A 17,326-nucleotide genomic window follows, 5' to 3' on the forward strand; every position below is an offset into this window, starting at 1 on the left:
GCAGTAGAATGTAATGTAACTAAGAAGAATATATTAAAAAAAATTTAAAAGCCAGTTCCTTCATTAGAACAGAGCAGATTAAATAATTTTTTGCATTCACCTTCCTCTAGCAAATGAAATATCCAGAAACAGGCAATTATTGTTGTTGTGCAGCTAGATATGAAAAATATTAATCTCTTTGGATCACAAATTCTGTACATTGGTGGTTTTTTTTTTTTGGGAAGTTTTCATTAAAAACTAATCAGGAAAAAGGTTTCGGACTGATTGACTGTTACTGGCGTAGCCCACGAAACAGAACAATAAATTGTAAAAACTATTGCGTACAGTTGGATGTGTCTTAAAATGCAAAATTTCAGACTCCCAGGCATCAGTTTTCCTATCTCTACCAAGTCATGCTCAAGCCTCAAGGCCAACAAATTTAGTGCTCTCTTTTCAGAGGCACTAAGAAACATTGCTACCACCAGCAGCGGTTGCTTGCCCAGTTAAGTATTGACCTCCTACAGAATGGTCTCAGAATGTTCTCTGTTGTTCCCTAAATTGGTGGCTCTGTGCCTACCCAACACTCATTTCTGAGCTTAGGTTTCTAAAAAGTCAGTCAACTCAGTCATGAAACAGGACTGGTAGCTTAGTCAACGTATTAAGAGCTGTTCAGTCTTCTCTGCTTTATTTAAAATTTAAAAAAAAAAAAGTGGCAGCTGTCAAACTGTAGAATTGCCTGTGGTTGGCTTTTCTAGCTCCTCCAGAAAGGAACAGTAGCTTTCAGTATTTCTGCATTATTTTTTTTTTAACAACATTTGCCTTTTTTTTTTTTTTTTGATCCTTCATAGCCTTTCAACCTCATGTCTGGTTTACTGCTAATAAGCAGAGGTACCTGCTGACAGCACCTGTTTTTTCTAAACAGTTATGTGCATTTATCCTCTCCTCCTCCTTTTTGCACAAGAGGCAAGCTAAAAGGCAGGTTTCATGAGAGGCAGCAGCAAGGTTGGATTCCCAGCTGTCCATCTCAAATGAGGTTCCAATCTCACAAAAGTTAAAAGTGTGTCAAACCCCATCTGCCTGGGTTAACATTTCCTGTGTGTTTCAGTTGTCCTTGAGCTCTCTTTGAACTTGAGTCTGCAAAAGGCTTAAAAAATGTTAGAAGCTCATAACATCCTTCACACTATCAATTTACTGTAGAAGGACTGGGAACATTTGAAGACCCAAGTTAACTTCTGCCACAGAAGCAGCAGCCAGATGAGTTCCGTTTTACCATGTGTGCAACCTTTGCTCTTTTCTTGCATGCAAGTTTTTGTAGGCTCTCTGTGTTTTAGAATTACACATGTGGTATTGGAGTCCCATGCTTATTCAGTGACTTTGGGGGTTTCGTAGTATAGCGATGTCATATAAGTACTTGGGGGAAACATATCTCTGAGAACTAACTACAAGTGGGACAACTGGTAGCGCTACACCATCTGAAGATCTCCTGAATGACTCCTGTATTGGCAAGCTAAAAGTTTGGTTTCTGTTACTCCTGAGAACCACAAACCTTTTTCCCTTCTGCTTTTCCCATCATTCACACAGTCGTCCATGCTACAGCTTTACAGTGTTGCTAGAATTGCTTTGAAATGTAGACTGACACATTTAAGTTGTCAACAAAAAAAAAAAGAATAAAATTAATTGGTGGTGTAAACTGGAGATTAATGGATAATTTTGTTATATGTTTCTCTGGTAAAAAGTACAGTGGAGAGTCCAAAATTGGAAGATGCTATTTTAAAGTTTCTGTCAGCCATTGTGATAGTTGATGGCTGAAATTGTCCTTCATTTTTATTTCTTAAGTCTTCCCATTCATTTTTCTTTACAGCAATGCTGGGGCTTTGTTAGTGGCAGCTAGAATTCCAGCAAGTCAGTCTTTGGTATTAAGAATAGAGTGGGAGTGGAATGCATTTATGTTGTAACAGAATAATAACATTTTCCTCAGAAAAACTGCAAGGGCTTGTTGAGACTTTCTGTAACACATTTCTGTCAGAAGCAGTGGAAAGGCATTGTATTTGTCCTTCAATATGCTAAATAAGAGGTATTTTAGACTTAAGAATGTTATGTTTCACTTGATTAGCCTAATAGTTGCAATCTACAGTTACATGGTGCATTAGCTTTCAGTGCTGTATAATAGGACTGGCAGCATGGTGTCCCAAAAACTGTAATTGCGTGGGCTGCTGAACAGTTGTAGAGAAAGCTGCACAAAAATTCTATTCTAGACAGAATTTTTTTATTTTGAAATGAATTTCACAACAAATTCACAGTTGGATGCCACTGCTTGTATTTCCAGTGAATCATATTCCAGAAAAGTAATACTTTGCTTCAGCAAAGCCTGCCACTAACAGTGCAGTGACATAAATCAGAAATGGGATATTTTTTAATTGTAACTTTTCAAAATATAGTACAGTTATTAACTATGCCAGCTGGTCCTGACATTCAGATATCTTTGGCTTTGTCTCCACATCCAAAAATTAAATCCTTCACAAAAAAGAAGGGAAGGCTGGGAGGAAATGCCCTTTATGCCCTTTTTACTTATTTTTGTGGTAGGAAAATGACCCCCCCCCAACAGCAATGATTGTCATAAAACCACATCTTTCAGAGCTCATTAGAGCAAACCTTTACACAGTGACTTTTAATTTCCAGCCTAAGTTCACTGATGGCCAGTTCATTTATACCTTCTTTCTTTCTTTCTTGTGCCTATGTTATTCTTCACCTTGCACAGTTCTCCCTTCTTTCCCTGTCTGGTTCCAATAACTGGCATTATTAGAGTGCAATTGCATGTTCTTTCTTTCTTTGGCTTGTTTAGCTTACCAAGACAAGGTCTTCCAGGTTATTAAATGCTACAATTAAGGCAACAGCAGTTTCATATACATAAACTGTCTCTAAACTGCATAGCTATGCACAGTTTGTGCTGAATTATTTGCTCTTAAATTGTAAAACCTGTTGAAGAAACTGAGGAAATATTTGTGCTGGTATTGAGCTCCCTGATCCTGCAGTCATTGCAGGACTGAGCCTGCTATGAAAGGTCAGGAACACCTAATTTATTTCTTGCAATCCCAGTAGCATTTATCTCCATTAAGTTCTTAGCTCACCCATTCGTCCTTGTGCGTGGTACAAGGATGGAAGATAAAATATGTCTGCTTATGCCCTTTCACTGAGGTTTAAGTTAACAATTTTATCAGGCAACTGGAATAGGCTAACAATATGCAATACTAAACTACTCTCTCTTCATTTTTACCATAGCTTCCATCTCCATTCCATTTACTGAATTGATTCTGAGCTCTGACATAAATGACCATTTTACCTTAGCTGCGAACCATCAGGTGATGGTGTTCAACACCTGGTGCTAATGTTGCTGATATTAGCATTTCATGCTTTTAGAAATTAATAGTACTTAGGTAGTTATAGCAGTGATGGCAACTTGGTAACTAACCCTTCATGAAATCCATTATGGAAAGTTTCTGCAGATACAGTAAAAGGCAACTTTTACTAGCACTGTTTAATTTGAGTGCTTGCAGCAGCAGACAGAATTAGCAGCTCCTACCCTGAGCCAAGTTGCACAAATGTGTGAGAAGAGGTTCGCTACCTCAGGGGTTTAGGTGAGATAGGTGGGAAACAAGGATTCTTCCTTGGAACCACATCACCCTCTTACACAACCCATTTCAGTCTCTATCTACTCCAGTTTTTCACTCACCTCCTTGATAACACTTCTTCCCAGCTCAGCCTGCTGGCCACCTCTGCAGGAGACACACGTGCCCTCTCTGTTTGACATGGCAGCCTCCTCTCTCTGCTTTCCTTACTCCTCCCCAGCAGTAACAGGGTTTGAGTGAGATACTTCATTAGGGAACACTCAGTTGGGCCAAAGAAACGCTGCTTAGGTCACAACTCAAATTTTGATTGACTAAGGAATGTGCCATGGCAGTGCTCAGGTGTCCCTAGAGAAGGGAGACTGTCAAAGTCTTAATCTTGAGCAGCATTTGGGCAAAAGTAAAATCAGAGTTTCCACATGAAAGATCCTACTGTCGCAAGATGAGGCTGGGAGGCAGCCAAAAGCTGAATAGCGAATAGGTTTGCAGACCAAAAGCAACACTTTGCACCCTGAGGTTAACTGCAAACCAGCTCCCAAATTCACCCTGTACCTCTTGATGTGATATGTATACCATTGTTCAGTGTCTGGTCAAGTTGTATTTGTTTCTGGGGCATGATAGAAGTTTTGACCTCTGTGATGTGAAGTATGCAGAGGAATTAAACAGGGGCAGAGTGAAGTAAAAGCAGGAAAACAGTACAAGAGGAAAAAGGAAGGGGGTGTTGCATTTCCACATATACCTGTGATCTTTTGGTGTGGTTCGAGTATTGGTGTGTAACATTCTTGCTTTGTTTTGCAAGGTTACAGGGCAAGAGAACAAAAGTCAGTTTCATAAAATTTCTGGTGTTACTTTATTCTTCCCTCACTTCCTTGCTAAGATGAAAGAAATTTTAGGTTTGCAAGCTGGTATACGATACTGTTTGACTTGTCTTTGGGTTAATTTAAACGGAAAAAAAATCTTCTGAGATTTTCAAGGGGAAGAATAAAGGTAAAGAGAAAAGGCACTAGAGGTGTTTTGGAATGTGTGGAGAAAGGCTTGTATTTTTCTGACATCCAGGCTGCATTCCATTGCACATGCTTGTTCCTCATGCAAGACAATCCTTTGCTGTCAAGGACAGGTCTTCCTTGTGTCCTGCTTTTATAAAATTTTTATCCCTAATTATCTAAGAAAGAAAAAGTTTCACCTTCTTAGATCTTGAGGCTGGTTCTGGGATCAGTGGTTAAAGATATGAGCATGACTGAGGTGGCAGTAGTGAGATAGTACTCTTCTCACAGAATAGCTCATTTTGATGATCTTGGGTAACCCCTTTTAAAGCTGCTTTTTGTCGCAGGACTAAGCTTCTGCAAGTGTTATCTGAGGAAAGGTGGAGCAAGTAAGATGAACTGATTAAAGGTTCACTTTGTAATTTTTATAGCATTAGCCTTAATCACTCAGTGATCTCTGAGCTGTGTGGTCTCACTAGTCTTTGTCCATGATTCTTGTATTTTATTGACTATATTGAAGGGAGGGATGGGGTCATTGCGCTTTCTCTGACTCGTGGTAGACTAATCAAAATCAGAAGTTGAGCTCATGTGGATCACTAACCCTCTCTCGTTACTTTGTTTCTACTTACAGCATTTGTACATACTTTAATGAGTTGAATGCTTTCTAATTTTCCTTTGCCTACAGAGTGAATTGGCCATAAAAACAAGTGAGGCAATTTTAGATTTTTAAATCTTAGACAATTGGAGTACAGGCTGGGAAAGTTACAGAACTACAGCAGCAGAGAGTACTAAGAGCCTGTCCTAACTAAAGCACGTGCTGCTGGATGTTCTGTTTAGAATTCACTTCTTAGTGTAAATTGACAAGTGTTTCATAAGCTTGGCAAGAAAATGCTTATTTGACTTCTCCACCTTCCCCAGAAGGAAATTTCTACTAAGGCATGACATCTCCTATAAACTGCCATGAGTAATATATTCTGAACCGCTTTCAGATAAACAAGAGACCTTGCTATTCCTATCTGTAATAATTCACAGATAGAGAAGCTGATAAAGTAGTAAGATCTTGAAGACTGTTATACAAACAAAACCTCTTGACTTTGTTCTTTAGAACTTATCAAACTGTGGTGCATGTTTTTGCCATGGTGTGTGTATTCTAGCAAAGCATCCAGAATGTATTTTTTAATAATGCTATTTTTTTATTAAATTGCAAAGTTGGTGAAATTATCTTGCTAGAGAAGAATACTAAAACAGGAACCTACTGGCTTTTTTTAATCTTCTGCTGTAAGGAAATGTGCCTTTCTCCATTTGATTTGAAAAAGGAAATAGTCTGGTGGTGTGGCTATGGAACTTTCTCTTTCTGCCTCTGATTGCAAAAGTAGTAGTAAAAAATGAAAATAAAAAGTACAGTATTGAACAGCAGAATATTATGGTGGTGTTGAGACAACAGAATGAAAGTAATTATTTTGTTTCTCTTGTTTCAGGTGTCAGAAACTACTTGAAAGAAGCATTAGTGAATATCATTGCTGTGCATGCAGAGGTGAGGAGAAACTTCAGATCATTTCATGCTTATATTTATATGATTTCGGTGTACTTTTGCTGACAAATCCCAGATTTTTTTTTTTATTGAAGCGTCTTCATTATAGATGAGTTTTAGATCAGGTTTAGCCAACCTGTTATGCAACTGATAACTTTTTTTTTATGGGCAGAAGGAGATGAGTAGTTCCTGTTTATCCTCTCTAACACTCCATTACACCTTTTTATCTCCATTATCTGATAAAGAGGAAAGCCAAATGCTAAAGTTAAATTCTCCCTTTCCATGCAGATGATATATAGATATATAGCTAGTTATGATGCTCTCTTTCTCTGATTACCTTTATTTTCCAAAACATCTGTAGATTAACTTATGTTTCACCTTGAAGGAAATGTTCAACACATGCCACTCAGAGTGAAAAGCCAATATATGTCAGTCTTCTACATACAATAGGAAATAGGAAAGCTAAACACAGAAAGTTTTATAGTCTTTGTAAACACAAATACTGCTTGAAATACCTAAGTAGGTAATGGCTACCTAGGCTAGGAAGTGCATGTTAAAACATTGCTTATAACATAATAAGCTCACAGGGGCTGTGAGCTTATTATGTAGCCTTTGTGAGCAATTGTGAGCAATTATATAGCCTTTTGGGATTGTATGCAGGAATTTTCTATGGTTCTTTAAGATAGAGCCCGTGTTTTACATAATCACTCCTTCTAATCATCAAGAGTGTTAACAGATTACTGTTGCTCCTGGTAGAAGCATTGGTAGTAATCTTACTCTTACCTTCCAAAATACCACAAGTATGGCTGCTCTACCTTTTCCCTGTAATTAAAAGATAATGAGATTCACTTGAGCCTTTTGCTTATCTTATTCCTTCTTAAATTACAAGGATTCATATATATTAAAATATTTTCAGGAACTTCAAATTTGACTTGCCATATTTTTTATACTATTTCACTGTTAGATTATAGCAGCAGCATTGTGATTTTACCTAATGCTTCCAAATGAGGGAATAAGAAACACTAAAAACATACACCAACACGATTACCAATTTTTAATAATGTTTGTCAGTGTAGTGGAAATTGATTAAAATGGAAATTAGAGGTTTTGCTTTAAAAAATTTAAAGTAATTTGTGACTTATTGAGCTAGGCTCATAAACATGCATACTTGTTAAAATGCTGGAGCAGAAAGGTGCATTGCTGTGCTCTCTTCATTGAGACCGATACTGATTCTGGCCTAAATAGCATTGCCTCATAAATTTCTAGATGTGAAATATACAGAAACATGAGAACATGTGTCAAGACGAAACTCCCATTTCCACTGGTGAAATTCTGTTAAGCTGGGTCAGGTTTAAGTTTAGTTAGCTAGGCAGCAAGTTTCTGTATTTTGAAACAGCAAAAATTAACTATCAGATGAACAGCAAGGATGGACTGAAATGGAAAGAAAATTGTTTCTCTACCTTTGAATTCAAATTCAGCTGAAATCAAAATAAGGGCTTCTTATTGCAAATTTGTGATGATTCACCCTTGCTGACAATTATTTTTCCTGGATTCTGTAAAGTAACTTCAGGAATGCTCATTGCAGGCAGAAATATTCTCTTCTCAGTAGATCTTTGGGCATGTTCCTGGTATGTTTGTGTTGAATTGATCAGCAGTGTTTGGTGCTGAATAAGATGACCTCTTTCTAGGGAAACAGCTGGTAGCTGACATTTGTGGGGTCCATGTGCTTGGCCTGTGGTGCAGACCTGCCTTTTGGAATGATCAGCCTTATGGGATGCTTGCTACACAATTCTTTATTTAAATCACTGAAAACTCTGTAGGAATCTTTCTTCCTTTGTTTTTTTTTTTTTTTTCCTTGCTGATTTTTACACGTATGTATTAATATCTTCTGTCAGTTACTAAATTTCCTTGTCTGACATGGGATCTAAACTTTGTGTAAAAGCAAAGGTATTCCAGCAAAACAATCCACTACTTAGTTCTTTAGAATTTTTCAAAGCAGAAACTGGGGAAATGCTTCAAAATTTATACATCTCATTTTCCTTCTTGTACCACTCCAGACACATACTTAAGCTTACATACACCACTCCAGCTTCATGTGTCATCTTTCTCTCCCAGCCCTGTGCAGTTTAATGCAGCTTTATCATCACCTTTAAGCTTTGACACAAGTTTGGTGTATCTAACCTATAATCTCACTTCCTCCTATATTCCAACCTCTTGGCCTGCATTTTCCCAAATGCATTATAGAAAAATCATGATTTCTTTTTTTTTAAATCCACAACAATTTCTCACTTCTGTAAAACTCCCTTTAAGGAAGATTGGTCTCTTCATACATTGCTTCAGGCATAGATTTAATAACTTTGTGTTGCAGTTACTATTCTGAATATGCAACTTTTAAAAGTTATACAAATAAGTGGCTAAAAAGATGGTTTTGATGCATAGGTAAACCAGTAAGGTTTAAATTTTTTTGCCAGGGAACTAATAAATGGCAGCAGTAGCAGAGTCTAAATGAAAATCCATTGACACCCTCATACTCGCACAGGCTGTCAAACCTTTATCTCTGCCACAGAGATAACAACACTAGCCATTCAACAGTGGTCAAATGTAAAGGAGAAAAAACAGCAAAATATATGGGTAAAAAGTGGCTGAATGTGTAATTGTCAGTCAGACACACAACTCTGAATTAAAGGCGCTATCTACAAGACAGCAGTCTGTCTACAGCCACCTGACTATCTGCATCCATCAGCCAAAACCACATATTTTGAAGTTTAGCTGCTTTTTGGTATAGCAAGAAGGTTATCACAAATCACATAGCCAAATTTGCTGTTAACAGAAGGGATTGGTTGAAGTGCAGGGCAAGCATCAAAAGACATCCTTCATATTCTAGTTTCTTTTGAATTTTTGGTATGTTGATAAAAATGAAGAAGACCTTTCAATCAAAGATGTTTAAGGTTTTTATTGAAATGTTAGTATTGAAAATACCTCTGTTAATGTGGGTGTTGTGCTCATGGTTCTTCTTTCATTAAACTTAGGTGTTTACCATTTCCAAAGACTTAGTTCCTCGGGTAATGTCAAGGGTTGTAGAAGCAGTATCTGAAGAACTAAGTCGACTGATGCAATGTGTTTCATCCTTCAGCAAAAATGGAGCTTTACAGGTACCTGAATACTTTGTACTGTCAAACATCTGAATCTAGAAAACTGAGAATAACAGACAGAGGTATAATCTGGGTATTCAACTTACTGTAGCAGTGAAAGCAAGGAGATAAAAAGGATTAGTTTACAACCTATTTCAGATTTATGGATGAATACCCTTTGGGATACTGTTTCTTGGGTTTATTATATTTTAGGGTTATTTTTGTGTTAGAGAGCATTAAAAGGCTACCTGTATTCTATGAGATAAAAAGCATCATAATGGTATCTCTTTGAAATGTTGTCAAATAGTCTTTTTGACCTGACATAAAAAATCACTTTAAAAGGAAAAAAACAATGTAGTGATATTTTGAGATTTAAAAATCCCTAAAACAGGATGCAGTAGGATCTTGTAAGACTTTGCAGGACTAGTCACTTGTTTGTTTTACTCTCTCTACAACACCATGTTGTTGTAACATGGGCAGAATAGCTTTGGTGTCTTTATTTGCAGCTGGATTGGTAGTTGTACTTGGTATTGGGTAAGCTTTAAAGCACTCTTAGAAAAACACCTTTTTATTAAAAAGTCCTTTAAGTCAGATTGCTATGGCTGTAACAGAAAAAGAGCAAACTCCCTATTTTCATTGTACATGACAGCATTCTTGCATTATGATGGGAAAATAATATACAGTGGTAAGCCTTGTTTTCCAGTTGCTGCTAGTAATGGCATTGGATAGAGAATTAGTATAGGAAGATCACAGCCAAGTAAGATTGACTCCATATTTAAACCATGAATAACAACAAAGCTACACCTATATCCCTTTTGTCTGGTTAAACAACCCACCTATATCCCACTTTTGTCTGGTTAAACAACCCACCTATATCCCACTTTTGTCTAGTTAAACAGCCCACCAGCAAGTAGGGACTTGCTGCCTAAGCCTGTAATTGAAAGGCTTTTCTCTCTGCTGTTTGTCACTCATGGTCATTTTCTGCACCTCTGAACATGGAAAATCCTGTCTGACAGCAGCAGTGTGAGTGTCATCCAAGCCTTGCTGGGCTGAACAAAAAATTCTCATTCAAGCCTCACTCTGTATTCCCATGTCCTATGACCCACGGTTTTGCAGGGCTCACCCTTCCATCAGGTTTACTTAGGCTGTGGTACTTGAGAAGGGGGTACTGGTACCTCCTAAAATGTAGAAAAGACTCCAGAATCTTAGGCATAGGACTTCAAAAACACTCCACAACTCATGAGCTTGGAGCACTATACAAAAAGAGGTAAAATACTGTGTGTTGAGAAAAGCATTTCTGATGAGTATAAAATTTGGGGTGGCTATGTTGTATTTTGTGCCCGGAAGTTCTGGCTCTAAAAAAAAGCATAAATTTGTCTGGTCTTCCTACCTGGAGGACAGATGAGGGAGATACCTAAAAGCCAAAGGCATTCATTAGAAGTGGAATTAGTTGTCTGTGTTGTATTGTTAAACGTTCTGTTTTGGAAGATTAATGTTGTGTGTAAATGTAAATCAGTTACTCTAATGTCTAACTGGATTAAATTTCATATTTATGCTTAAAAGAACAGAATGTTAATTTTTACGAAGATCACTTTGTATTTTTAAATGAAATTATTTCATGGTCTCTTGCAGAGTGTTTCTATTTCATATAAAAGTTGTGATGATAATGCTTGCTTTTCAAAGACCAATGGATGATCTATGAAGTTTGTTTAACCTGTGAGTTCAGTCTCCTCCACAGTTTACCTAAGTGAAAATTGATAGTTGGGCACACAGTACAGTGCAGGAATAAAATCCCCGGCTCTTATGCCCGCCAGGTGACACAAAAGAAACAAAGTACAATCATTCTGCTTCCTCATCTGATGGAAAAAAATTAACTCACCAGAAAAGCCAAGCACAAAATGTGCATTGACAAATTTTTGTATTTTTGTGTTTCCTTTCTCCCTGGCTAGGCAGCACTGTGAGAAGTTAAGCTCACTGTATTTAATTTTTTTTAAAAAGAAAGAAAAAAAAGAAGTTGGATCTATCTTTCTATCACAGTACAGAAAAAGTGAAACAGAATTGAAGATTTGTTACTGTTACTGAGAGACAAACCAGTGTTTTTTGACTACTACACAGTGACCATGTAAACAGTTTGACTTGAATCAAAAGTATGAAGCTGTTCCTTTGAGCAGTCTCCTGACAGAGTAGCACGGCAACAAAGAATACAGGAAATAAACTGTTAAAAGCCAAGGCTGCTTACAAGGGCAGCGTGCAATAGTATTTGCCTCTCAAGAAGGTGAAGCTTTGGGATGCTTGTATACAGTTGATGAAAGGATGCTGTGTCATTATTTCAATATTTGTATTTCTGTCTTTAGGCAAAACTTGAAATCTGTGCATTGAGGGATACCGTGGCCATATACCTAACACCTGAAAGCAAGTAAGATGTGCTGTAATGTCACTTTTTGCAGTGTAATGGATTCCTTGGTAAACATGCAAAAACACATACTGTAAATTTAGAACGAAGAAATTTTGCTTCAAATTGAATATGCAATCTATTGTGTAAATATACAAAAATCAGATGCCTAGCAAGATTTTATCAGTTGAAAGAAAATAGTTACTTCTTTGTTGTTTTTTACTTGGACTTTTAGACACAAACTAGTATTTGCCACAAAAAACAAATTGTAAAACTTCTTAACAGCAGTACAGCTGGTGAGGATAATTGTGCTAAAGCCAGACACAAGCAGATCTCGATGAGTTTTATCCAGTTTTTCACAGCAATCTCATAAAACATAAATAATGGGCTACATTCATCAGAGGGTCTACAGATCCAGATACTGGCAGGGTCTCCTTACAGGGATATGAAGAATTAGGGCTCTCCGTAGGCTTATGTAATACCCTGCTTCTTCTCCACACCTAATCAGGGAAAGGGAATTCAGCTTCTCACTGTCTCCAAGAGTCAACACCTTCAAAAGGCTTTCAGCAATTTATCATTTCTCACTGAGGCAAGACCAAAGATAAATAGTGTGTGGGACACTCACACACGTTAATATAAAGGGAGAAGAGAAAGCATTAGCACCATCAATGGTTGATGCAGCCAAGGCATGTAAAAACAGGCTATAATAGCTCTCAGCAGTTTTGAGTGAAGCTGATTGATTGAAATGTCTAGGTGATTATGGTGGGGATTGGATACAGGCAGATTCATTAATTATTTTGATTACCTTCACTTCTTTTAAGATTGGCTTTATATGTCCCTGCAGGTGGTAATTTGACCATTTTACCTAATCAGCAGTTTGGTAGAAGACATTGCAGTCTTAATGTGTCTTCACAGAGTCGCACATAGTGTCCCCTGGTGTCACTGCATTCCAATTCAGAGTACTCACTTCCCTATTCTGATAGTGACAAAGGCCCCTAAAAGAAAAACTACTGAAAGAAAACTGCTTGGCACTGGCTCAGGTTGGATAAAATCAAAATTATATTGTCTGTAATAGGGCAAAGTACAGTGAACCCTGAAAGCCAGAGCTTTATAGAGGTTTTTTTATTGCTGGACTTGTAACTAGCAGTAGTTGCCATAAGTCAGCATATTAATCTTTTGCTGACAAGATTCTACCTATCTGTGCAGGTTCTGCATTGTTCCCTCATTTCTGTTCCACTCCTCTTGCCCGGAGTGGGGTGGGAACCCCATCTTTGGAGTTACTCAACACTTGACTGGACAATGGCCCAAAGAAACCACCCCTAATCTTGAAATGGGCCCTTTGAGATCAGGGTTGGACCTAAAGTCCCTTCCAACCAAAATTATTCTATGACTCTATGTTACCTCAATGCAAACCCACTGGAATACTCTTTGAAGGCACCCTTGTGTAAGGCAGAATGCAGTGGTCTGTCTGCTAAGCACAGAGAGACAAAATCAGTGTTTTATCTGTTCTTCAAACACTGATTGATGGTCACTTAGTTTTAGGCAGAAGGCAGGCTGGCCTCTTCCAGGATGTGACAGTCTTCAGTGAGCTGCTGATATAACATTTCCTGTTGATGTATGCTGTACATTACATTAGGAATGTCAAGATACATGCTTGACCCCATGACTATTTTATGTTCAATTTGCATATGGATGTCAGGTCTCAGGTAAATATTTTGTCAATTTATTTTAAAAAAAGGATGGAAAAAATATAGCATCTTTCCATAGGATTTATAGAGAGAAACTGTAAATGCTGAGTCTTGTACTAGCAGAATCTGGGTATTTTTGTTTTCCTTGCAGATCAAGCTTTAAGCAAGCTTTGGAAGCCTTGCCTCAGCTCTCAAGTGGGACTGACAGAAAGTGAGTACAATGCACCCTCTTGTTTCCTTTATGGTCTTTGGAGCCATTGCTTTTTACTCTTGTAAGAAAACTTTGTTATAAAAGGGTTAACTTTCCGTATTTGACCCTTCTGCATTACAGAGCAGAAGCCTTTTTGGACAGACTCAAGAATAAGCTCAGTCCTTGCCTTGTTCATGGCCTATTAAATTACCCAGAGGAGCCAATGGCTTTGTGACATATCCTGCTTGCCCGTCCTAGTCTTATAAGTTCAGTGTAGCTTTGTGTTTGTCTTGTAGTATCTGTCTATTTTAGCCTTCCTTTTTAATCTTAAGGTTTCTGTGAGTTCCATTGTATTGTTTTAGTGAATTTAGTAGCAATTTAAAAAATGGCCAAGAACAAGTTCAGGCTTTTGCAAGCTGATATATGGGGAACTCATAAAACTGGCATGTTTCCTTTCAAAAACAAATAGAAAGGGTCTGTGGCTCTTTCTTAACATCAGCAGGAGGAATTTTGGGTTCTTCCTTTTCCACCACAACAAGCTTTGACAAACAGGTTGCTTTGCTGTGTCCAGCCTGGTATTTGATAGTCTCTTTTATAACCACAGCATAATAAAGAGTAAAACTAGGACAGATTTGTAATGAGTAGAGTAGTGTAAGTGTAGATGGTTTGAACTAGAGATTGGTTTCATTGTACTTTCCTGCATCAAATCAGTTTGCACTTAGCGGTCAGAATTTAGACTGTTTTGTAGACACATACAGAGTCTGTGCAGCTCATGGTCTGTGGTCTGTGCCTTCTTCCAGATGTCCTTTGTCTGTGTAGTCAAACCTGCTCTTCTCTAGTCACAACAAGTCTCAAGATACCTCCTCATTTTACTTACCTCGTATGCTTTATTAAAGTTAGAAATCAGTTTTGAGTAAGGAGAGATCTTTTAACTCAGATTTTCCAAAACACCTGTAGAATTTTTTTTCACTTAGTCACAAGCATCTGAGCTTCATGAGACAAATGAGAATCAAGAACTGCATCGTTATTACATCTACCTTGGTGTTTTGAGCCCCAGGAGTGCAGAACTTGTTGTTTCCCAGGTCACTGCCTGGCAATTGTCATTGTTCCAGGCAGCTCATTGTAATCTACATGTATTTGTGTAAAATAACACATTTGTGCTCTGACTGAGAGCTGTTTTTTTGTGTTCATTCACAATCACTACCATGATGCTAAATTATTACAGTGACATTATCCTTTTCCAGAGGACCCGCTGAGGAAGCAGATATTGATTGTTTGGTTCAAGTTGCTATTCTTGGGCTAGTTGTTTGGGGTTTTTTTTTGAACACATAATATATTTTTTTGTTGTTGTTGTTACTGGCTGTTCAATAATGCAGCATGCCAAAAAGTTCAGGTGATAAATGTCTGCCCTATATGGCTTGCTTTTGAAATAGGGCAGAAAATTCAGAGATCACATTATTCCCTAGATTAAGGAGAAAATAAAACACACAGCCAAGACCATAAAACAACTTAATGCATCTCCAGTGTTACAATCAATATTTTCTACAACAGGCCCTTCAACACCATTGCTCCTACACCTGTAGTTTATGGATTATAATGAATACTATCCACTGCACCAGGTACTTTCTTGACAGCTGGGTAGATGTAAATTAACTATGTTATGCCCCCGAATTAACTCATACACAGTTTTTCTTTTAGGGACAAAACAACATGATTGTGTTGAATTAATGTTTCTCCTAGAACAGTCATAATATCTTTGATCTTTCAGTCCTAATACTTAAGAGAAATCTGCAAATACCTTCCAGAGACAAGGCTGAGAACCCAAATTTGCAGTTCAGCTACGCAAGAAAAGCAGATAGCATACCTGAAGTCACAGACAGAATAGTCAAAACTTGCAGTAATCCTTCCCCGTTGAGAATCTTCTAAAGTTGTAACTTTTCCCTTTGCAGGTTACTAGAAGAGCTGCTAAACAAATTCAAAAGCAGCATGCACTTGCAGCTGACCTGTTTCCAAGCTTCTTCATCAGCCATGATGAAAACATAGACCACAACACAATGCAGACAAATGTGCTTGAGCATCATACATTTTTTCTGGACTGCTTCAATTCTTTTGAACACCCTTAAAAAAACTAAAAAGAATTCCACTGGAAAATAAATTGAGATACAACTTTCTCAGTAATGTTATGGGGTGTCCTGCTGAGAGAGACTGATGTTCCTACATACTTTGATAAAATGGTTTTCTGTCTACTGTATTTCACTCTGTGGAGGGAGTTAAGTCAATTTTGTTTACATACATTTGTTCATGAAGAAATATTCATTACTGTTCTGCAGTCTTAGTTTCACTTGTTAAAAATACATTGAAATGTACTTTTAGCAAATGTCAGCTTAAATTTGAGTATTACTCATGTTGTTCAGTGTATCAATCTTAATTTCTAGGTGTAGAGTGATACTGAAGTGACTGGAAGACACAAATTCTATCAACTATTGAAAAGCCAGATACCATATTAAGTACACTGCTTCTTTTGCATTTAAAATAGTAACTTTTTTTTTGCTGTTCTCCTCTACAGTTTTGTAAGTCTGATTTCTTGGGGGCTTTTATTCTCTTATTTTTCATTAAACATGTTGCTGCCTTTCATGTTTCTCCCTTCTCTTCAAATATTGATGGTAACCTTCACATCTGAAATCTACTTTCATTGGAAATTACCAGAAAAGCACTCCAAGTTTATAAGATTAGTAGAAAAAATGTCCAGGTAATATATTCTTTGGTGTTAAGGATTGGAATAGTTAAGAGCTACTCACATAGTAAGGAGGAGCACAATACATCATTCATTTTGCTTCTTCCTTCTTACTCTTCTTGTCTTTCCCTGCTCTTAGAGGCTTAGTACTGTCTTCCTCTTGTTAGTCAGTCCTCTTTTCCTCTTTTCTCCACTAGTTATTGAATTTTTTGGGGGGGAAATAGGGGTTCAGGAGAGAAGAACAGTTTTGCTGCCATTGTTTTGGGGGGGTAACAAATGGGTTTAATTTTATAATTGATATCATGGCTTGGAATTAAATGATGCAGTAATAATATATTCTTTCTGTTATTACAGTCATTTTGAGCAAATCATTTCAGGAATAGTGCATAGTTTTCAAACAATTTCTTGATGTCAGCTCATTTATTCTGCCACTTATGTGCTTTAAAAATGCAGCGTACAATTCCTATGAAATGTAATCTTGGAGAAAGTTTGATGCACACGTAGCTACTTGTTAAAACGTTTTGTGTAAGTAGTAGCAGCATGTTAAATGGAAGTGTGAGACTTCAAATATATGTTATTATCATTAAGCGCCTGGATCAATGTTGTTTTGTTAAGTGTTGTCCATTCTGTGGCGGTCATAGTCTCAACTGCTAATATAACTGAAATAGCCATCCAGTTCTGTAAAATATTTCACTTCAGAATAATAAAATATTAAGAAATATGGTCAAAAGCTCTTCTTGAATTCCTCACTTTCCAAGAAATATTATTTCTTTGAATTTTGGCAACCTACAATTTCTGTATTCGTATTGGACATGTGCTAAGTATTGAAAACTTATTCTGTTGTCTGTACTGTCTTAATATATATTCAGACATCTCTTCATTGTAAGATCATTCTCTTATTCATCTTTTACTGGAGCAGCTTGTTGCTTGTCTTTAAAACCTGAAGTCGGACTTTTGTGTACGTGCTTCTCTGAAATAACTTAGGCTTCAGAACATCTCGTTGATGGCAATGAGAATAATGTGGAATCAAAACATTCCTTGAATCCCTCCCACCTGATATGAATAAATGTTCACA

The 17,326-nt window shown here is 37.3% G+C and overlaps 1 protein-coding gene across 1 annotated transcript in view; it reads left to right on the forward strand.

Moving 5' to 3' along the window:
• Window positions 1–16,997, forward strand: part of EXOC2 (exocyst complex component 2) — a 126,866-nt gene extending 109,869 nt beyond the window's left edge. Inside the window, exons 24-28 of the mRNA XM_084220647.1 lie at window positions 6,064–6,119; window positions 9,146–9,268; window positions 11,602–11,663; window positions 13,479–13,538; window positions 15,467–16,997. Coding sequence (XP_084076773.1) covers window positions 6,064–6,119; window positions 9,146–9,268; window positions 11,602–11,663; window positions 13,479–13,538; window positions 15,467–15,560 — 395 coding nt within the window. The 3' untranslated portion in view covers window positions 15,561–16,997. The remainder of the gene's footprint in view (window positions 1–6,063; window positions 6,120–9,145; window positions 9,269–11,601; window positions 11,664–13,478; window positions 13,539–15,466) is intronic.
• The last annotated feature ends 329 nt before the right edge of the window (window positions 16,998–17,326 follow it).

This window comes from Fringilla coelebs (assembly GCF_963513975.1).
Source record: "Fringilla coelebs genome assembly, chromosome: 1".
NCBI lineage: Eukaryota > Metazoa > Chordata > Aves > Passeriformes > Fringillidae > Fringilla > Fringilla coelebs.